Source organism: Puntigrus tetrazona, chromosome 16 (assembly GCF_018831695.1).
Source record: "Puntigrus tetrazona isolate hp1 chromosome 16, ASM1883169v1, whole genome shotgun sequence".
Taxonomy (NCBI): domain Eukaryota; kingdom Metazoa; phylum Chordata; class Actinopteri; order Cypriniformes; family Cyprinidae; genus Puntigrus; species Puntigrus tetrazona.
The window spans coordinates 13,472,885-13,494,686 of record NC_056714.1 but is presented as its reverse complement, the minus strand read 5'-3'; the positions used below and the strand labels follow the sequence as shown (position 1 = coordinate 13,494,686).

General features: G+C 37.4%; 2 protein-coding genes across 7 annotated transcripts; both read left to right on the top strand.

Moving 5' to 3' along the window:
- Positions 1 to 435: 435 nt before the first annotated feature.
- u2af2a (U2 small nuclear RNA auxiliary factor 2a) lies at positions 436 to 7,336 on the top strand. Of its 6 annotated transcripts, XM_043260533.1 has the most exons (12): positions 436 to 539; positions 832 to 949; positions 1,503 to 1,662; positions 1,746 to 1,855; positions 2,422 to 2,573; positions 2,735 to 2,851; positions 2,961 to 3,129; positions 3,227 to 3,306; positions 5,333 to 5,455; positions 5,661 to 5,747; positions 5,843 to 6,094; positions 6,186 to 7,336. In XM_043260533.1, exons 2-12 carry the CDS (start codon positions 901 to 903, stop codon positions 6,318 to 6,320), a joined length of 1,434 nt encoding a protein of 477 aa, XP_043116468.1. In that variant the 5' UTR covers positions 436 to 539; positions 832 to 900; the 3' UTR covers positions 6,321 to 7,336. The 6 variants fall into 6 exon arrangements, with proteins under 6 accessions (XP_043116468.1, XP_043116467.1, XP_043116471.1 ...); XM_043260532.1 differs by having other exon boundaries at positions 450 to 949; XM_043260536.1 differs by having other exon boundaries at positions 456 to 949; positions 1,749 to 1,855; positions 2,961 to 3,099.
- Positions 7,337 to 8,976: 1,640 nt separating this feature from the next.
- On the top strand, positions 8,977 to 21,212 carry cacng6b (calcium channel, voltage-dependent, gamma subunit 6b). Its single transcript, XM_043260540.1, has 5 exons — positions 8,977 to 9,047; positions 11,358 to 12,132; positions 15,508 to 15,582; positions 17,490 to 17,627; positions 19,613 to 21,212. The coding sequence occupies exons 2-5, from the start codon at positions 11,778 to 11,780 to the stop codon at positions 19,834 to 19,836; spliced, it is 792 nt and encodes a 263-aa protein (XP_043116475.1). The 5' UTR covers positions 8,977 to 9,047; positions 11,358 to 11,777; the 3' UTR covers positions 19,837 to 21,212.
- The last annotated feature ends 590 nt before the right edge of the window (positions 21,213 to 21,802 follow it).

Below are 21,802 nucleotides of genomic sequence, written 5' to 3'. Positions count from 1 at the left end.
ATAGCAAGAGCCAATGGCATTCGAGTAAGGGGTGTAAAGGAACATTCCATTGGTTGTATCTGCTGAGCGAATACGCCCCCTTCGCTGAACGAGTCAGTGTTCTGAGTCGTCTCGTTTGTGAACGAACCGAATGAATGATACCTCAGTTGAGTAAATGATTCACTAGTTCACCCACAAAACGCGACCCACGTTTTCATGACAACGGATTCAAAAGATTCGAGTCTCTAGACTGAATCAAAATCTCCTGCCACTAGACGGCGCAGTCAGATATATAACAAAACAATACCGTCTAGTTTATTTAGTTTTTATTTGTAAAGAACATGTGTGTTTACATGTTTTGATTTTAAATGCATACACGCATTCCAGAAATCAGCAGTGATAGATGCCCTTTATTATTTAATATATTTTAATAGCTTAAAATTGTAAAGTTGACCCGGAAGTGTTTGGGAGTGGCCACTGACCTTAGTGGGCGCACTCTCACGGCCTTGGCGTTTCATAGAGATTTTGTGGAAAATAGAGGCTGTGCTTAACTTATTTCGGTAATTTTGATGAATACATGAGCTCTTCCACGAGCAGAGCATTCGTTTATTTCTGTACATCATCCGGTGCATGTGTGTTTACTCTCGGTCTCTTTGAAAGCACGTTTTCCTCATGCTAGTCTTTGTATGTACTGAGCGCTTCTGGAAGACATCAGCCCGACTCCAGCTGCTTTCATTAAACTGCGCTTTGCTTTCTCAGGGTCGCGTTTTTGCCTTACAAGAACTGTAGTTTCGTAATTGCTTCACGCTTGGTGTGAAGTTTATTTTTTTTGTTTTGTTGTCGGTATAATAGCAGCCATTGAATTGCTAGCTGCTAGCTAGCCCGCTTCACTCTCAGTCGGCGTGTTGGAGCTGCTGGAAAATGTCAGATTTTGACGAGTTTGAGAGACAGCTGACCGAAAACAAGCAAGGTGAGGAGCAAACGTGTAATTTTGATGAGAGTGAGTGGTTATGTGTTAGAGCTGATGTGGTCAGTGAGTAAATCTCTTCTGGTGGAGCTGGACGTGTCTGCAGCCTGAAGCAAGGTCTGCATCACATTGCACATCATATCGAACAAATGCAATGATGTTATGTCCTAAATACATTACGAACCTAATTTAAACGACGCGTGTGTTTGGTTTTCTGCAAAAATACACTGCTTAAAAGTAATGTTTACGTGATGCACGCGTCAGAAGTATTGTCTGTGTTAAAAGTTGCATGTGATGAATAAAATGCTCTCTGTTCATGTTTATCTGTGTGTAATTAAACATTTGACAAATTAATAATAAAGTCTAGGTTCGTTCAGTTAACGTGACCGTTTACCCAAATGAAAAATGTTATCTGCAGAACACAATTAAGAATATTTTAATGAATGTTGTTCAGCCAGTAAATATTTTTCAAAAAAAAGCTTTATTTCTGTCAGCGGTGCCTATATGATGCACACGGCAGTTTGAATGAACACGTCGAATGTTTTGTGCTGTGCAGCGGACAGAGACAAGGAGAACAAGCACCACCGGCGCAGTGGCTCGAGAAGTCGCAGCAGAGACCGGGACAGGAAAAGGAGGAGCCGGGACCGAGACAGAGAAAGGCGAGCAGGCAGCCGGGATCGTCATGGAGACAGCAAGGACCGCAGACACAGACGCAGGTAAAAATTGAAAAAAAAAAGTAAATTCTTTTGGGACATTCACTCAAAGCATGTTTTCAAAGACTGTCACCTGTCTCCATCAGCAGTCGCTCTCCACACCGTGAGAAGAAAAAGATTAAAGTGAAAAAATACTGGGATGTTCCTCCCCCTGGATTTGAACACATCACACCCATGCAGTATAAAGCCATGCAGGGTAAGAGTCTGCTTTTCTTTCGTTCCTATTTGGACCCTGTTTACGTCTGCTCTTGAGCTGTATCTCTGGTGATCCGTCTTGATGCCCTCTAGACATTAAGGAACAGCCACCTGCTCTCCTCTCAACTAATCACCGGGCTAAAACAAGGCTTTTAAGCACGTCTTGCTGTATGTTATCTCAGTTTGCAATCACAAGCCCATTTTTTTTCAATTACTGTTATTGTTCAACAAGGAGAGTGACCAGGAGTAGATCTATAGTGTTATAAAAGATTTATAGACCGTATAATTGCAATCTTCGTACTTGATTATTCATCAAAGATTCCTGAAAAAAAGTATAATAGTTTCCATAAAAATGTTACTATATATGATGATAAATGTTTCTTGAGCACTAAATGTGTGCATTAGAATGATTTCTAAAGTATCATGAGATATCGAAGGGTGACTGGAATAATGCCTTTTACACAAAAAATAAATGTAAAAACTTGTAGTAATATCACAATTTCCTTTATGGTCGTTCATATGCTTACCATATGTCTAACATGCTCATGAATCTTTCTCTGACTACAGCTGCTGGTCAGATCCCAGCCACTGCTCTGCTTCCCACAATGACCCCCGAGGGTCTGGCTGTGACCCCAACACCTGTTCCTGTTGTGGGCAGTCAGATGACTCGTCAGGCCCGGCGGCTTTATGTCGGCAACATCCCGTTTGGCATCACAGAAGTAAGATTAATTTTAGTGTTTTGTTGTTGTAGAAAGTGTGATGATCTTTGTCAAGAAACCGGTATAAGTTGGGCTGTCATCCTTAAACTGGACTACAACTGATTAATTTTATTTTGTTTAATTAATAGCATTGTTTTCTGATTTTATTTTATTTTTTGTAGGAGTCTATGATGGACTTCTTCAATGCTCAGATGCGTTTAGGTGGCCTGACTCAGGCCCCAGGCAACCCAGTTCTTGCTGTTCAGATCAATCAGGACAAGAATTTTGCCTTTTTGGAGGTCAGTCTTCATTTAGAGTTGGTGCAGCTAGTTTTGTAGATTCTGACATAAAAGCTTTTCACGAAATTCTATGAGCCTAATTATGTTATTTTTATGTTTGGCAATACAGTTTCGTTCAGTAGACGAAACGACACAGGCCATGGCATTTGATGGCATAATTTTCCAGGGACAGAGTTTAAAGATTCGTCGACCACACGATTACCAGCCTCTGCCAGGCATGAGTGAGAATCCCAGTGTCTATGTCCCAGGCACGTCTCTCTTTTGCTCCCCCAATTCTTGTACGCGCAATGTTTTGTTCTTTTCATTCAAAAGTTTAGTAATTTTATTTATTTAATTTAGATCACTGTTTCTCATGCTCTGGTTCTTTCTCTGTAGGCGTCGTCTCCACGGTGGTGCCTGATTCGGCACACAAACTCTTCATTGGCGGTCTGCCAAATTACCTCAACGACGACCAGGTTTGATGCTAAAATGGCATTGTGTTTCGTTCGCTGAAAGAGTCTGTTCTTTGAAGGGTTGCAGAGTTCGGGCAGAGCTTTCAGAATCAAATCTGCCTTTTAATTTCCCTTGTCACCATGAAAAAATGTAGATACGATGGTGCTTGAAAGTTTGTGATTCTCTATATTTCCACATCAATGTGGTCCAAAAAAAATGATCAGATTCTGAAAGACAAAGAGAATCCAGTCAGAATAAGATAAATAAGAGGAATAAGCAAAAAATATCTTTCCTTATCTCTTTTAGAAGATACTTCACAAGTCCTTGTCCAAGCTCTATTGTGCCATCCAAAGATGCACAGAATCACTTTCACAAACTTTTATGGCTTGTTTCTACTGAGCGGTATGGTATAGTACAGTACAGTACAGTACGATTCGGTATGAAACTCTCTAATCCTGTTTGCGTTTCCACTGCCATCAGTATCTGAGAGAACATAGTGACCGATGATAAAGCATGACAATAAGCACAACGCTGCCTCTTTTATCAGTTTTAACCATTACAAGTTTTAGCCATTATAAAAGTATGAGGAAATACAGACAAAAACCAAACAAAGACAGCGCTGTATTACAGGCAAGTCCAAAATAAAGATTTAAAGTTATAACTTTGTGCTTAGCCAAAACTATACGACCAGGAACAAATAAAAGATGCATGAGACGAATGCCTGTTAAATATAACATTACCTAAAACAAATATCTCATGTTTATTCACTACAGAGAGGTTAGAGCCAGCGGTAAATGTCAGAAGAACTATCCGAGCTTGAGGCTTTTCTAACCGGATACATAAGAACTGAGCATCCGGTACAAAATCAGCATGTCATATAGGCACTCTCTTTATGAATAAACTGCATATTGGAGTTTTAAACAACTACATTCTTGCATGAAAACCTTTAAAAAACGACATTTTATGACACAATAACAGTAATATTTTGAAAATGAGCAGGTGTTTGGGCAATGAGGTTTCACAATTTTAGCACTATTCACAGTGGAAACGGGCATGATTGTGTACCGAACCGCACTGCTCAGTGGAAACGAGTCATTAATCGCTCTCTCCTGCTGCAGTGACCAGTCCAACTCAATCTAAGCAGCTGAGATTTTAGCCATCTATACCAACTTTATTTGACTCTCTTATCTCTAGCACTTTCTATTCTAATTCTATTCTTTAAAAAAATATAAGGCCCTTTTTTCTAAGATACTCTATTCATTTTACTAAGAGCTTGTTTTCTTACCAAAAAACTAACAGTACTTTTTGAAATCTTTTTGTTGTGATTTATATAATTAACAAAAGTAATACTAGCTCGCTATGTTTTATCTTTTCTTTTTTTTATATATATTTAAAAACCTGTAGTAGAGTTCTGCGTGTACACATTGTACTCTACTCTCTCCCCCGTCTGTCAGATCATCTGAGCTTGGTCCATCTTCTCCAATCTCACCTTCAAATTCCCTGCTAATTTTAGAGATTCACATTTTTTTTTTTTTTTTTAACCACATTTTCAGGAAAAAAAAAAAAAAAAATTATTACAAAGTGTATATAGTATTTTTTAATCAGTTATTTTGATTGGGTTAGTTTTGTCAATTCTGAGGATTTGTGTGAAAATCTGGTGATTCTTGTGGGTCATATTTATGTATAAATATAGAAAATTAACAAGTTTACAAGCACCATTGTATATATTTAACTTGCGTTTAAAAAGCAATAAGTAACTTGTTCACAAATGCACACTATATTTTCTTATTTTAATACAGTAAAAACAATAATATTGTAAAATATTCATTTAAAAACTATATTCTGTAATTGTAAAATGTAATTTATTCCTCTTACAGTAAAGTTGAATTTTTATCAGCTCTTTTTCTAGTGTTGGTTATTACATGACCAGAAAACAAAATTCTAGTCTTTACTTTGACCTTGGATCAGTTTAATGCATACTTTTTCAATGGTGCACATGTTTCTATATTTGTAAAGTTTTACATGGTTTTTTTTTTTTCTGTTGCACAGGTCAAGGAATTGCTGACCTCATTTGGCCCTCTAAAGGCCTTTAATTTGGTCAAAGACAGCGCAACAGGCCTCTCTAAGGGCTATGCCTTCTGTGAATATGTTGACGTCAATATCAGTGACCAGGTGATGACGATGCAAAGCATTACATCCACGTAATCAGTAAACAAGTTAAAGCAAATTATATTTATCATCTATACTATTTAATATTGGCTTCATTTATAAATCTATGGGAAACAAATATTTAGGCAGAATTTGTCTTGGCATGAGGTGGAGGCAGTATCAGAGCTGTCGGTTGACATCCATGCTAACTGATGCTAACCTCTCACAGGCCATCGCGGGACTAAACGGGATGCAGCTGGGTGACAAGAAACTCCTGGTCCAGAGAGCAAGCGTCGGCTCCAAGAACACCACACTGGTGACTGAAAAGTCTATAGTTGATTTAACGAGTGTAGGCCGTGTAGACCTTATCTCCTGTTGCTCACCCTCTTGTTCTCTTTCCTTCCTCTGAAGACGGGTATAAACCAGACACCGGTTACCCTTCAAGTTCCAGGTCTCGTGAACAGCTCGGTGACTCAGATGGGAGGCATTCCCACAGAAGTATTGTGTCTGATGAACATGGTGGCTCCAGAGGAGCTGCTGGATGATGAAGAGTACGAGGAGATCGTGGAAGACGTCAGAGACGAGTGCTCCAAATACGGCCAGGTCAAGAGCATCGAGATCCCACGTCCCGTCGATGGCGTGGAAGTTCCTGGCACTGGAAAGGTTTGATAACTGCTTGTACATCGTCACATTTTAATGAAATTTTAAAGCAGTTACTTATGGTCTTTTTTCTTTCTTTCTTTCTTTGTCTTAGATCTTTGTGGAGTTCATGTCAGTGTTTGACTCCCAGAAAGCAATGCAAGGCTTAACAGGAAGGAAATTCGCCAACAGAGTGGTGGTGACAAAATACTGCGACCCTGATGCGTACCATCGCCGCGACTTCTGGTAGAGACGGGACAGAATCCAGAGCGAGAGAGACTCAGAGAAACGCAGATGGTGTGATTTCAATCTCTCGGAAGCCCCTTGTTTTGTAGATTTATGAGATCTGAGAGAGTGTGAGCTTTTTAAAATCTGGCAGACTAAAAGCATGACTTGTGATTGGTCAGAATGTAGCGAACCAATCATTTGTCATGTTTTTTTTTGTTTTGTTTTTGTTTGTTTTTTTGATGATGATGGTGATGACGACAACAACATTGAAGTATGTGCAAAGCTTTAAGATGGGAAAATGGACCGTACCATGTCAGTACATGCAGTCAAGGATTCTGTTAGACATGCCACTAAACTTCCAGCTTAATTTTGGCTCCTAGTGATTTTCACTTTTTGTCGATGTTAGATTCCTACTCTATCATCTGTACAGCTCACACACTGGTCAGATAGGAGAGAGAGGAGGATGTAAGGAGCAAGTGAGGAAAGAGAAATTGACAACTACGAAAATGAATGATACACTCAAACAAAAAGGGGAGAGGGGGTATTTCAGGCTTTGTTATGTGGATATGGTTTTTATTTAGGCTGTGAGGTTACCTGTTAAAAAGCCAGAGGAGTTTCCAGGTCATCTTTCGACATCATACATGTATGAGGTAAAACCGCTGCAGGCTAATCGCTATCTTGTAGAAGGTGAATATTACCAATTACATCTATACTGTCCTCTGTTTTCCCCCTCCTCCTCTCTTTTTCCTGCTATCTCTCCCTCCTTTTATAATAGTTGTACTGTTTTTCGTGAACCCTATTTTCCTGGCCCGATCTAACCAAATTTATACACGGTGAAAAAAGATACTTGTCTCTGCTTTTTTTTCCGTTTTGTTTTTTTAGTTTTTTCTGTTTTTTTTCCTTTTTATACATTCTGTATCTAACTGTCCACTGCTGTTTTTTTAAAACTGTAATAAGCTGAGTTGATTTAATACGATGCGTTTATGTATGAAGACCAGAGAAACTTCTGGTGAAATAAACTCAATGCGTTTGAACTGACTTGCTACACACTGCATCTGTATTCTGCCAGCAGATAGTGCTAACAGGCACTCTTCCCTTCACCTGGTGTAGTTTCAACACAGTGTCTGAGTGTTATGAGCTATGGGTCAGTCAGTAGTCCGTCTGTTTTTAGACTGGTGGGGTAGCTTGGTGTGTTTTTGTTTTGCTTTTTTTTTTTTTTTTTTTTTTTTGTTAAAGAAAAGAAAAAAATATCAGAAATATGTTTAGTGCTGATATTCATGTGTTTCTATAAGTTGGCTGGAGATTACGAAATGCAGAGTAATAGAGATTTCTAGGAGTTTAATGTTCTTCACAAAGCCCGTAGATTAAATTTAATAAAGTCCTCTGCAAAGACTGGGAAAAGTTGTTATCGGGTGGTTAATTTTATAATAATAATAATAATAAAAAAGAATAAACAGTCCATGTATATAAGTTTATTTTTTTTACCATGAATAATTTGGTTAGATAAAATAAAATTCTTCTGACAACTAAAGACTACTTGAAAAAATGTCTGAAAATAAAAGGCAGAACTCAACAGTAAGGTTTTCCTGTGCAATCAGACCAATTTATGTGCCATGCTGCAAAATAATGATCGGTTTTAATCTTTAGCGCTATATTAGACGTACGTTTTTTGCAAAGCTATTTACATTTTTTCAATATTTTCACCTGGAAATGAATTGGCTGCAGTATATATAAGCCAATAAACGAAACACATTTGCTGGAAAGTAAAGGCGTATTGTGAAAAACGTACTGACTAGTTCTGTTTTTGCAAATTTGAGACCGCCTCATCTACCTTAGCCAGCTTGGTAACATTATCATAGTGACGAATCAGCAGTTTGCAACAATGTAGAATGTGATGTTCATGGTGCCAAGTCTTTGAAAGATGTTTATGCATTTAGCTCATAACCGAACGATATACTTTTTATTTTATTTATACATGCATGCATAGATACACACAGATTTTATATATGCATACATACATTCACATAAATATATAATTTTTTTAAAATGGAATAGTTCTTATAACTTTGGAGAGACAAATTCTGATTATAAAGAAAACAAATGTTTTCCACCGATTTATGAAATGACTGAATGAACATCACCTAATGAATGGAGGCACATGTTTTGTTGATTAGTTAATTAGTGAGCATCTTTCTGGCATCATTATTTTTCACCTACTGATAATGGCTGTATAATATTTTACAGCCAACCCTTTTTTTTCCTACCCTTTTTGATTTAATGCCATCTGTAACTTTCTAAGCTGTTCTACGAGCTGCTTTCTCTCCCCGGTCCTCGCTCTTTTCCCTCTTTGCAACTGTAACTTCCACGCTCTTAATGTCATTAACAGGTGCTTGTCTAAAATAGAAGCCTTGCCCACACACACACACACACACACACACACATCCGTGGATCAGCTGACATACACTCAATTCACTTTCCCACAGGCATACAAAACTCAGGCTTGCATACACTGGTAAATGTAGAATCTGTCCACGCGCAGATAAATGCTTTTACCTGAACCCTCTGCTTTGTGATAAAGCTGTCATACACACCCTCTACAACCAGTCCCGGTTTTCTCTACCCTCTTTTTTGTTTTTTGGTCCCTCTCTCTTTTTCCTCTCTCTCTCGCTCTCTTTACGTCCCTCCTTCTCCTCCTCTCTCAGCTGAGTTTCATGTATCTAGTCATCAGATCTGCACACACACAGAACAGGTCAGGATTTGATTGCTCTCACTGCTGCTAAAGCTTGATGGCTTTTCAATGCACTTGCTGCACACATGCATACTGTCATAGTTTAATAAAAATCTGTGACACAAGCCTTAAATTTCATTTAATAGCATTATGTTGTGCAGCTAATTAAAATATGGGTGCATGGAGGTATTGATAGAAGTGTGAACCTATTATCTGATTTTGTATATTAACCCACTTTAAAAAGGTTTTTCTTGCAGTAGATACCTGTTAGATGCGTGACTTGACGTGACAATACTGTGTTTGCTTTTTTCTTTCTATTTGATACTCTACGAACATGTAGGTAGTAATGCGGGTGTAATTTATTTTGCTTAGAAATGTGTTATATATTGTTTCTGGATACTACATAATAGACCTAATTTAAAGCGTTGGGCTGAAGTCCAGCTGCTTTAAACTGATAATTGGTTTCTTCCATTCTGCCTGCCAAAAGACATGTGAGCCGCTTCGCTACGGGTGCAGATGTTTTCCTTTTGGGGCAACAACTTGCAAATTATACTTGATATTGTAGAAGCGTAATGGTTTTGAAAAAAGTTTTAACAGAGTTGCGGTAATATAAAGAGCTGCGATGGAGATCTTGGTGGGTTAATTATAGCTTGTGTGTTACATTTCCAGATCGTGTTTAGCGTGTTGATAGTGTGTTATATCTCAAATGACTGTAACTTACACAACAGAATATGAACCTTTACTGAATATGTAGTTTATATCTGCAGGACAGTGTGTAGTCACACGTTTTTTCTCTTGCTGAATCTTCTCTTGCAGTATTTTAGTTTTAATCATAAAGCCCGCCATGTTTTTTGTTGTTGTTTGTTTTTAAGAATAAGATATAAAAAACATCTTATTCTTAATATATTTTATTATGCATGCAGTAAAAAAAAAGTAATGATGTGAAATAATACACTCTTATAACTTTTCTAGATTTGGTGCTTAAACATTTTATTATCAGTGCAAAAAACTTTTCTTTGAATAGAAAGTTTATTATCTTTATCGTCACTTTCAATCAATTTAATGCAAAAAAAAAAAACTAATTTAAATGCACACTTTAAAAGCTATTAAAAGCAAACTCAAACAGGTAAGTATAATAAAATTTTTATTTAATATTAAACCGTATTTAATAAAAGTAATTATTTGCTTGTACTATATTTTACCAAACGAATACAGAGATAATTTTAGCTAATTCAGAAATGTATGCGTGGCATGCTGGCGAGTGTATCATGCTATCATTTTGGCTATGGGCCACATGCTTGTTTCTAGCCTTGTTGTGTTCTTATTGCTCCTGTGAGGGTGATTGGCCTCAATGAGCCTTGTCTTGTACTCCCTCCACGTACGTGTACAGTGATAACGACTCGAGACCCTCTGTCGGTTTGCCTGTCACACATGAATTCACACCCACTGCTCCACCTGGCTCTTCTTTTCACCTCCATTCTCAACAGCCTTGCGTTTTATCTCCCAGTCTGTTCGGTCCACGTTAAACTCTTCCTGCTCTCGCATCTTTTTTTAGAGCAGCGGGACGCAGCACACCTTGAAACTCTCTGTCCATAGATCTAATAGTTCTCTGTACACGTAATGCTCGGGTATTTATGAGGCCTTAAAATGGCACGGATCAAACAGGCTGGGCTAAAGTGGGCCGAGTTATGCGGGTATGTGTTGATATCTTGGAGTCGCATCTGGCATAGCTAATTCTTAGACAATGTGACCTAATCGTGACCCGTATTAACCTTCTCTGCGAGCTTACTGCCTGTTTGTTTTCTCAACAGAGGACAAAGGTATAATGTTGTTTTTAAAGTATTAAAGAGACAGTTCACCCAAAAATAAAAGTTCTTTATTTGCCACTGATAACTGCATTAGTTACGACCCTGAAGAGAAAGAATAAACTGTATTGAAATGTTTTGTTTTCTAGTAAAAACATCGATGCTGTTAAAAACTGGTTTCAAGATATATACTCTAAAAACAAGACCTATTGATAATGGATTTGTAGTTTAATTAGATCTTTTAAAAACTATTTTAGTTCTAATTTTACTTCTGAATTAAAGGCTGCGTTATGTTATGAATGAACAACAAATTACAGTAAAGAAATAACGTTTTTGGCAATTAATAAAAAAGCTTTTAAAATTCATGATGACTAATGTATTGCCTGTAACGCTAACATATCCCTCCTTATTGCAGTGTTGGGATTGAATCAAAACATTTGAATTAAAATGACAGTTATTAGAAGCAGCAGCCATCTTGGATAGCTTCTGTATACCTCACTGTTTTTTTCTCTTTTTTTTTCTGCAGGTTCATCAAAAAGAGGAACGCTTCGTTTCGTGGCTCTTTAAGGCCTCAATCCAGCGTCTCTCATCGAGTCGTTCTTTTCATCTACCCATTATTCCTGTCTAGTTTCTTATCAAACCGTCTCTCGTTTGTAGACGTCAGTTAATTCCCACTCGGCGCTCTTCAGAAATGACCCCCTGTCACTTGAATTTCTCGCACGCTGGATTCCTTTTAAATCACAGAACATTGTAATTCGCTATCATTTCCTGTTCCTTTTTGAGCTTTCTATTAATACACTTCTCTGCGTTCTCATTATCTGTCCGTCCGCCCCTCCAAATTCCAGACTAATCTCTCTAGTCTCTAGTCTTCAGTTATTTGTTTGTCCCCTTTCCTGACCTCGCCTCTTGGAGTTTTTCCCCTCATCTCCCAAGTATTGTGGCTGTTATGTGGTCCAACTTCTTTTTGCAGCAGGATGACGACGGGAGAGTGGGTACGGGGGCTTTGGGTGGAGTTGGTAAGAGCGGGCGCTCAGGTAAACGGTCGAGGCCCCCTCGAATGAGTGACAGCCAGGAAGGCAAGATCAAGCTGGCGTTTTTCATCGCTCTCATAGGCGTGACTCTGACCGTGCTTGGCATGGGCACGGAGTTCTGGGTGGAGCTATCCCAGCCAAAACACTTCAGGAACAACCAGACGTGTGAGATGGCACATTACGGCCTTTGGAAATCATGCGTTCGCACGCTATGGGTGACAGATATTGACCCAGAGAGAGAGAGCTGTGGACCTGCAGAACTGCCTGGAGGTGAGAGTACACACACACACACACACACACACACACACACTCTCACTCACTCACACACCCACTGTCTATATTCACAACAGAATACTATCATACTTCTCTCACTGTTTCTGCAGTATTTAGTATTCAGATGCAGACCTGCTTCACACTGTATCCCACAATCCAGTGAGCTCTTTAAAGTTTGTGACGTGAAATTTAACATTTGTGTCTTGACACACTGTACAGATATATAGTTAAGTCTGTTTTGCTCATCAAAGCAAAAATACAGTAAATGCAGCTTGACTCTAACTGGTCTTTAATGTCACGTGTGCCTTTAGAAAGCATTCTTATGCTGATTTTGTTCTTTCATTTCTTATTCATATCGCTTAATGCAGGAATAAATAAACTGCACAGGATTGTTAATTATTTATTTCACAAATATTTGTTGAGCATCAGCATATTACAATGATTTCTGAAGGATCATGTGACACAGTAGTAATGACTACTGAAAATTCAACTTTGCTTCACAGGAATACATAAAAACAAAAATATATATTTTTTCAATTTTACATATTCTTTTAATAATAAACATTTATAAAATATTACTGTTTTTACAAATTTTTATTATTAGAATAAAAGTATAAGTTAAACATAAAAAAAAATTGAAAAGTTTTATTTGTGACCCTGGACAACAAATTCACTCTTATGTTACACAGGTATATTTGAAGCAATAGCCAAAAAATGAATTATATGGGTCAAAAGTATAGATTTTTTTTTTTGTCAAGAATTATTAGTATAATTAAAGATCATGTTCAATGTTTTTTGTGCATTTTCTATCATAAATATATAAAAACTTTTTTGATTCATAATGTGCAGTGCAGAGAACTTCATTTGGACAACTTTAAAGGCGATTTTTCTCAATGCTTTGATTGTTTGCACCCTCGGGTTCCGGATTCTCAAATAGTTGTATCTCAGCAAAATATTATCATATCCATACATTAATGGAAAGCTTTTTTATTACAGAACATTAACCGGTTTTGTGATCCGGGGTCACACATGTCAATCCCTCTTTTGGATAATGTATTCTAATATATACTACATTATTTATTAATATAAAATAAGTGATTTAAAATGCAAAAACCTTTCATTTCCAAGATATGATAATAGCACACTACTTGATAAATTAAACATGCAGCATAATGAGATCATGGGCAATAATGCAGAATAATTCTGTTAAAAGCATTTCTTGTTGCATAATGCATTGTTTTACACACTATTTTTAAAATATATTTTTAGGCAGCATGATACTTTTCTTTTCTGAGCACACAGCCATATTACACACCCTACCGATCCAGCGCGCCATTTGCTTGCTTCCTGGAGTAAATTGAGGCTGAAATCATGAAAATATAAAATAATAAGGAACAATAAAGAAATACCACAAAATTTTAGCTTTTAACCATTTAATTTATTATTTGTCTTGTTGGTAGTATAGCCAGGCTGGGTCAGCAGAAGGAGCACATCATGTATAATTGTTTTTGAAGACACAAAGCAGCATTCAGCTCACATACTGTCAAACTGTGAGGTTCTTAATGACTTGACTTTTTGAGACGCAGCGATAGCTTCTTAGTTTACCGCGTTCTGGTTTGTGCTATTCATCTTACCTCTCATATAACAACACGCATGAACAGAGAGCCGGGGAGTTTGGTTTGTAAGGCCCAGAGGACTGTGATGATGTCTCTTGTAACAGTGCCACTGGTCCGACTGCCAGCTCTGTTAAGGAACAGCTCCACTCTCTACTTGAACCTGTCATAACAGATCATTACATGACGCCCCTTTAGCTGAGACTGAAGAACGGCAACTTTTGGGCCAGTTTTTTCCTGGCAATGTGGGCAAGATTTTGACAATTCAGAGGCAACTAGTTTGATTTCTGCGCTGATCAATATATTGCATACTGGTAATAACAACATTTCTTAAATGTTTTATGCTGGAACCCTGTCATTATATAGAGATGCCTTGATTTAATTCTTCCATGATGCATTTTTAAGGGCTCTGTTCAATATTACATTACCAGCTCTATGCTAATCATATCTAGTGCAGCTCACAGCAGTGACCTTATTTGACTGTGTGTGTATATAAATACATGTTTTTAAATTAGGCTGTCAAAATAATTTAGTACAGTTAAAATATATTTTTGATTTAAGTATTTTTATCGATGTAAATGTACACATTTGTATTAAAACACATTTAACATATTTAATTTTATATATATGTGTATGTACTAATATATATATATATATATATATATATATATATATATATATATATATATAATGTGTGTGTGTGTGTATATGTATACACATATATATATACACACATATAAACTCAGAAATAATAGTGCATATAAAAAAAAACATGCAATATTGAAAAGTGACTTTTAACTTCTTTTAACAATTTATAATGTGACTTTTGTAGTTACATATGCTTGAAAAAACACAAAATGGTTGAAAACATGACTGTGATTCATGTGTACTTGAAAATCATCATAGATGGGCAAAGCAGAAATATATTCTGTGTGACCCTGAATCAACTTTGAACAAATTGACAAAATATGGATTGCTGTGGACTGCAAGTCAGTGATGTGAAAATAAAGCAAACAATATATTGACTTCTAAAGACACTTTATGTATAGATATAGATTTTATATATGTATGTATGTATGGGTATATATGTATATATATATATATATATATATATATATATATATATAATCAGTATATAATCAGTATATAATAAAATTGTATAATTACATTTTTTAATGGTTTTTTCTCAGTTAGATTGTCATATGACTTTAAAAATGTGTAGTGGAGACAGATAGTTTTTAATTAGGTGAAGGTTCTGTAAAAAAAAACGTGTGTGTGTGTGTGTGGGGTGGGTCACAGTAAAAGCAGAAAGGTCAGTCATATTGCGCATGGATAAACTGCAATCTGACTGCTGCCTGGTTTCAAGTCTAAATATAGAGGACATGAGTGAAAAATCTGGAAATATAAGAAGACAACAGACAAGCTGCAGAGGACAAGAAAGAGTGAATGTGGATTTGATGTTGTATATATTAACCTGAGTCTGTTCTCTCTTCCTTGTTCTGCCCTTCATCCTCTCTTTCCATCTGCCTCACTCTGGTTCCCTCCCTCTCCATCTGCCTCGCTCTCTCTGTCTCTCTTGTTCTTTCAGTGCCATATGTGAGAGGGCTGCTCTGTGTCCTCGGCACATTAATACACAATGACCCTCACAGGGCTTACAGCACATAGCTCAAGTGCCTTTTTCTGTTCTTCTGACTGATCTTTATTCTTCACCTTCGCTGTCTCATTCTTCTCTCTCACTGTCTCATTTTTTTGCCCTCAGAATCAAACTGCACATTCTTTAAACTCTACACTTCTGGAGAGAATGCTGTCATATTTAAGAAAACGACAGAAAAAAGTAAGTTCTTCCTGTATACTCTGCCCTCCTTTCTCCCTGCCGTCTGTGCGCGCTCTCGTCTATTCATTCTCTCTCCTTCCACACTGTTTCTCTCATTGAAAATCAGTCATGTGTTTCTGTCTCCTCCCCCGCTCCATGCCTCTCTATCTCTTCACATCTCATGCTGGGTACATGCACAAGAATGCATCATGAGCTCTCTTTCTTGTTTCACTTATTTCGAGCACATTGGCATAATTATTGAATATCCCAACAAAATATATGGCCAGAAGTATATGGATGACCCTTGTTACAGCACTGGCTAGGATGTACACTTTTAAAAATAGGAAAAAGATTTTCTTTGCCCTACAAGAACCATCTTTGATCCCCCGAAGAAACGTTTAGTCATCCATTCTAAAAAGAACCATTTTGTTTGTGGAAAAACATTTTCATTCACTATAAAAAACCTTTCGTACAATGGAAAGGTTCCATGGATGTTTAAGGTTCTTCATGGAACATCAATGCTAAAAAAGGACATTTGTTTTTAAGAATGTAGTTCACCAAAATAGAAACTTCTGTCATTATTTACTTCCATGTTGTTCTAAACTTTTCTTCTTTGTAGAACCCAAAAGAAGACATTTACCAATTGTATATTTGTTGTGCTCTGCATTCACATGATAGCTTTGTGTAAGAAACAGACTAAAATGTATGAAATAAAATTTTTTTAACTAGCTCAACAGATTCAATAGCTACTTTTCCACGGCTGGGCAGTGCTAATGTCCTCACCGGGTCCAAAATCACCCCCAAAACCTGCTCTTTACACTCTTTGGAACAGCTAAACAAACGTGATAAGAGTTTGTTTACATTTTTTGTTGTTTACGAAGCTTTAATTCTAAAAGCATCTATGCTTTACCAGTTTTGAAATAAGTGATACAATGATCATGATTAATTAATTTGTTAGGATTGACAATTAGTCAAAGAAATAGTCAGATCACATTCAGAAATAATAATTTCTATATTTCATTCAAAAATACGACCCGAGCAGTAGAGAAGCTCCCACAAAAACCTATTATTATGGATATATATGCTATAAGATGCTATGATTATGAGAAATATGAACATCAGACACACTGTAAAGAGATAACTGTATTGACAGATAAAATAGGTTACTAAATACATACATGATTGTAATAGCATAGCCTATATGAACGGCGTGGTTTGTTCATGCAGTCATATTTAACATTTTTACTATGGTAATGGGTAGTGTTTTTTCTTACACTCGCTGAAATAATTTGAATAGTCTTTAATTCTGTGTCACAGCTTTTAATATCAAACAACCCACGGTGCTGATGCTCTCCAGATGTGGAGAAACTCACTGGCTATTGAAAAGATCTGACTCAAAAGAGGCATTAGTTGATGGTTCAGGCGCTGCTACTTCACTTCAAGCGTGCCAGAGACCGACAACAGACGTCAATATTTTTAGTAAATAATGACTCAATTTTCAGCCTGTTGCTCACATTAAGCTCACGTCTTGGAATATAGCTCACTTTTTGTTATAACCGGTAGATCATAATAGCCACATAAATAATATTTACTGCTTAAATCCAGATTGAACCTCATTGAAGACCTCTGGGATAAACTGGAATGCTGAATGTGTGCCAGATCCCATTGGCCAAAAATGGTCCCTGACCTCACTAATGCTCTTCGGTCTGAATGGGAGCAAATCCCTTCAGCCATGTTCCAAGTGGAAAGCCTTCCCAGAAGAGTGCAGGCTGTTTGGGAGAGCCATTAATACCAGTGGTTTTATAATTAAATGCTCAACAAACACAGCAGGATTTAGTTGCCCACATATGTTTGCCTATATTGTTTAAGGATGGAGAATTATGTCTTAGAACAAATATGACTCATTGCTTGCTTTGTTTCTCTCTTAGGTTTGCATATAGCAGGTGCAATGTTGGCTTTGTTGAGTTTGTTTCTGATGATCATGGGCTCTGTGTGTATCACTATGTCTCTCAGTAAAAGCGTGCCCTTCTTCCTCAAGCCTGCTACCATCTGCTTCGTCTTCTCAGGTACCTCTTGAACACCTCATACCTGCTTTCGGCGACTTTAAAAACACACCAGCACAAAGTATCTGAAGTAGTTATGGAGGACTGATTGATGCATCATATGTTAATGTTCTGGACTTTAATGGGGTAGAGGCAATGTTCAAGCGCAGCCTGTCCCATTCCTGAGATTCTGAATTGTGGAACAGTCCTATATATGGGATTGTAATTTCCATGCCACTGAGAGTAAGGTCCCACAAATGGGATTTAAAACAGGACTCTCTGAACTCAAGCACGAACAAACATGGCAGCGCCCATCTCATTTTATAAATCAAGATCATTTAGAGGGTTTTTTAAACAGAAAAACCCACTCATTTATACATTTTTGTGAATCAGAATATCAGACTTGTGAATATTTTGAATGAAAATAAAAAAGCAAGTTATTGTATCATGTGACAAACGTGATGCATCGCCATGGTAACAGCAAGGGGAAATATTCTATAATAACGGTCGCCTTAAAAAACTCACTCTGGGGGGACAGCCGGAATATTTAAAACTCACCAGTGAAAGGGTTAAACCTTCTTGTTTTAAGTTGTTTGCGTAGGGTCAGAGAGTAGTGAGAAAGCAGCAGTTAAGAAAGCATCTGATCATAGTGAAAGTGATGTGTTTGCACCAGCTTTGCAGTTCAGCACTCCAGTCATGTCATGTTTATACATACAGCCATTTACACAATAGACTGCTTTAAAGTATGCTGCTTACATGATTAAACATGAAAAACATTTTTAACTTTAATTTCTAGTATAACACAGTTCTTCATTGTTTTTACTAATGTCCAACCTGAACATTTAATGAGTCATTTAAAAATAATAATATTTAATCACATTTAAATCTAGTTTAGACTAGTTTTGTGGTGTAAGATAGTAATGACAGGCTAAACTAAAGCAAGACTATTTATTCTTTGGAATATTTTTTTAAGTTTCCTCAAAGTACTATTGTATAGGTGTAAATTGTGGGTCTGACTTGTCCCCACGATCCCACCACTTTTTGCAGCATCTTGCAGTATGCGTGGATTTATGTAAAAGAAAGAAACCTCTCTATTCAATAAGAAATTTCAGTATGAAACAGCATGCGATATATTGCTGGAATGTGTTGTGGCAAGTGCTTGTTGCCGAGTGCACACGAACATGTCCTTGCTCTTATTATATGCAATCATTTATGACCACTGATGAGTTATACAATGGTGGATTGGAACGCAGAACCTCAGATGCTTGAGAAAAGTTCTACCACAAGACTATTTTAAAGCAGACTAGTAGCTTTTGCAAATGTATTTATTTATTCACTGCTGTCAAGAATCTCTGCGCTAATTACATTGTTAATATTTGTATTTATAATGTAGTATATATGTAATATCACTTCGTCACCTGTACTGTCTGTAGTTACGCCACTGCTCAAGTTGATGGTTGTTGAATCATTACCAACTTTATAAGTAACTGCCTCACTGAAACCACAAGTCAAGGAAATGATCAACAAAAGTACACACTTAAATGTGTACTTTTATTCATTAAAAATGATTAAGATTTGTTGGAATCAATTAATAACGGCATCATCAGAAAACATTAAAATGTTGTAAAAACACCAACAAAAAAGAAACGGTTTACAGTTTATCTCCTAACTTATGACAATTAGAGGAACTTAATTTCTATAAACACATTTTAAGCTGTTTCAACTAATTTCAATAATTTGATTGGTTGCTTTTTCAGTCCAGCCCTAGTAACCACAAAAACCAACATATTTTAAAAGTCAGACATAGGCTAACGTAAACACTTGCCAGTCCATTTTTAGTTAACAAGAACATTTCATTAAGTTGCTATTTGCAGGTAGTCAGTGTAACAGACGTCATTATTTTGTAATTTATCTACTAATGTTATTCTGCTCCTGAGTGTTTCACAATGAATCCAAATAGGTAAACCGTTCCTTTAAATAAAATGACCTTTCATCTCCACTTTCCCCAGGTATCCTGGTCCTTCTGTCCATCATAGTTTTCCACCAGTCTGTGCTGGCGTTATTGGCAAGCGATCACAGTATCCCTCTCCATCACGAGTTGTCCTGGTCAGTGGCGTGTCTTGGCTCGGCTGGGGCCATTCTCATTTTTGGAGGGCTTATGTTCCTGTTGCTTTCTCTCCCCTACAACCCCCTGGAGAAATGTTTTCGTCAGCAGAGCAGTAGTGATGCCTAGCTGTCAGAGGACTGCCAGCGAGTTAAGTAGCACAAGATCTTTTATACTGTTTTGCTGCTTAATGTTAGGAAGGACTCTCAAAAGCTAATGGTTTGCAATAACTAGCATTAGTCTGCTCATCGATAAAATGATAGACCTTAATGCTCATACACCGACTCTGAAATTTGTACTGATATTTCTACGATGGTTATGTACATAAAATCAGTGACCAACAGATCTGTTTACTGTCTTGAAAGGCTTCATTTACACAATATGCTGTTCAGTTATGCACTGTCTCTTTTTTTGCATTTGTATAGGAAACCTTATTGATTACAGACATATGCTGATTTATCAGGTATCTGTGGGTTGAAAGTGTTGATTTTTTTAACACACCATCCTATCATTGCTGAAAGCCTGTTCAGACCAAGAAAGATAACTATATTAGTGTCACATAACATTCTGTTTATTATAAGAGCACACTGCAGTTTTTTGCCTAAATGCTGGAGGTCTTTAAATTTGAATGGGTTCTAATTGGCAGTCAGTGCTTTTATCATTCATCAGATGGAAAAAAAAATATTATGAAAATAATTCCATCAATGCTGTTTCTTTGTGGCATTTTCATTATAGCTACGGTGTGGACTTTTCTCATATAATTAGAATGACTATTAAAACTTGACAGGTGTAGTTGCCATTATAGTTACCGTCCTTGATGCGAACAGGCAGCTTCAATGCTGTTGGCTTAAACTTGGCATGTGATCTTCATTGACCAGAATTATGTTGTCAACCAGCTTAACTAGTCTTGGAACCAGCAAACTAGCATCACAACGTAATGGTGGTGACCAGCTACAGTGATCCCAAAAAGAAATCTATGGATACATTTAAAAAAGTGTAAAAAAGTATTTTTATATACTTTTTTGAATATAATTGGAATGTCTTTCTACCATTTTCTTTCAAATCAATGCTTCTCAGTTTGTTGATTAACTGTAAAGTGAAATATTTGAGATCACTATGTTTTTTCTGCTTGGTTTTCAGTGAATAGCCATCAACCGACTAGATATCATGGATTTCGGTGCATAGATTTAATGGGATGGTTTATTATTTATATAAATGTATATTGATGCTTAATACTGCGCATACTGTACGAAAAATTATGTACGAAATTGATTGATGTGGATGATATTGGACCCACCGTTGAGCCACATTTCTATGTAAATACTGTGTGTTTATATTGTGCTCCAGCTTTTCTTTATCCTTATCCTGAAGACCCTGTCCTTCACTGAACTTTCTTCTTCTTTCTTTCACGTCTGCTCTTCACTTGGTTGTTTGTGTCACTCTCTATTCGTCACGCTCTTTCTCGTTCGCCGGTTTTGCTTGAGGATTAAATCTCTTTCACCTAAGACAGTCTCCTGTACTCCTTCCCTCGCTTGTTTCTTAATCTCACTCCTTCTCTTTCGCCACTCGCTCCGTCTAAAATTAGCGCATTGCTCATCTAAGCACATCATGTTGAAGTGGATGAGAAATATTATCCTAGAATGTCAACTATGCCCCCCCTCGACGTTCTCTCCCGATGTTGACGGCTCTTGGGTGTCTCTGAGGGTTTGGGTGGAGCTGCGTCTGCCGTCCCGTTCCTCCCCTCCCTGTTTGTGAATGCAGTGCCAGTGCATTTGGGAAGCGAGGAAAGGTCTGAGCCCCAGTAATCTGTGTGTCTTTCGTCCAGTCTCGCTAAAGCCTCCATCCTGTGCGTAACAATCTGGATCTCCTCAAACCGCAGAAATGACAGGTGGTGAGCTCGTTCCTGGAGCAACCGCCTCAACATGTCCTACAGCGGGCTTATTACTGGCCCATTTAATTCGGTGAATCTGTAGCATAAGAGCGCGTGGGCTGATCAGATGGGGGGAGTATGGGTGGGTGCAGTAGTAGGGAAATTGGAGCTGTAGGTTGACACTCAAGCCAGAGGTCTGCTTGTATATATAGCCCTTTAATAGTG

Coding starts and splice junctions, on each gene's coding strand:
- cacng6b (XM_043260540.1), top strand. CDS start 11,778: ATGTGGTCCAACTTCTTTTTGCAGCAGGATGACGACGGGAGAGTGGGT. Junction 12,133..15,507: donor ACCTGCAGAACTGCCTGGAG/GTGAGAGTACAC, acceptor TTTTGCCCTCAG/AATCAAACTGCACATTCTTT. Junction 15,583..17,489: donor TAAGAAAACGACAGAAAAAA/GTAAGTTCTTCC, acceptor TTTCTCTCTTAG/GTTTGCATATAGCAGGTGCA.
- u2af2a (XM_043260533.1), top strand. CDS start 901: ATGTCAGATTTTGACGAGTTTGAGAGACAGCTGACCGAAAACAAGCAA. Junction 1,856..2,421: donor GCAGTATAAAGCCATGCAGG/GTAAGAGTCTGC, acceptor CTCTGACTACAG/CTGCTGGTCAGATCCCAGCC. Junction 5,748..5,842: donor GCTCCAAGAACACCACACTG/GTGACTGAAAAG, acceptor CTTCCTCTGAAG/ACGGGTATAAACCAGACACC.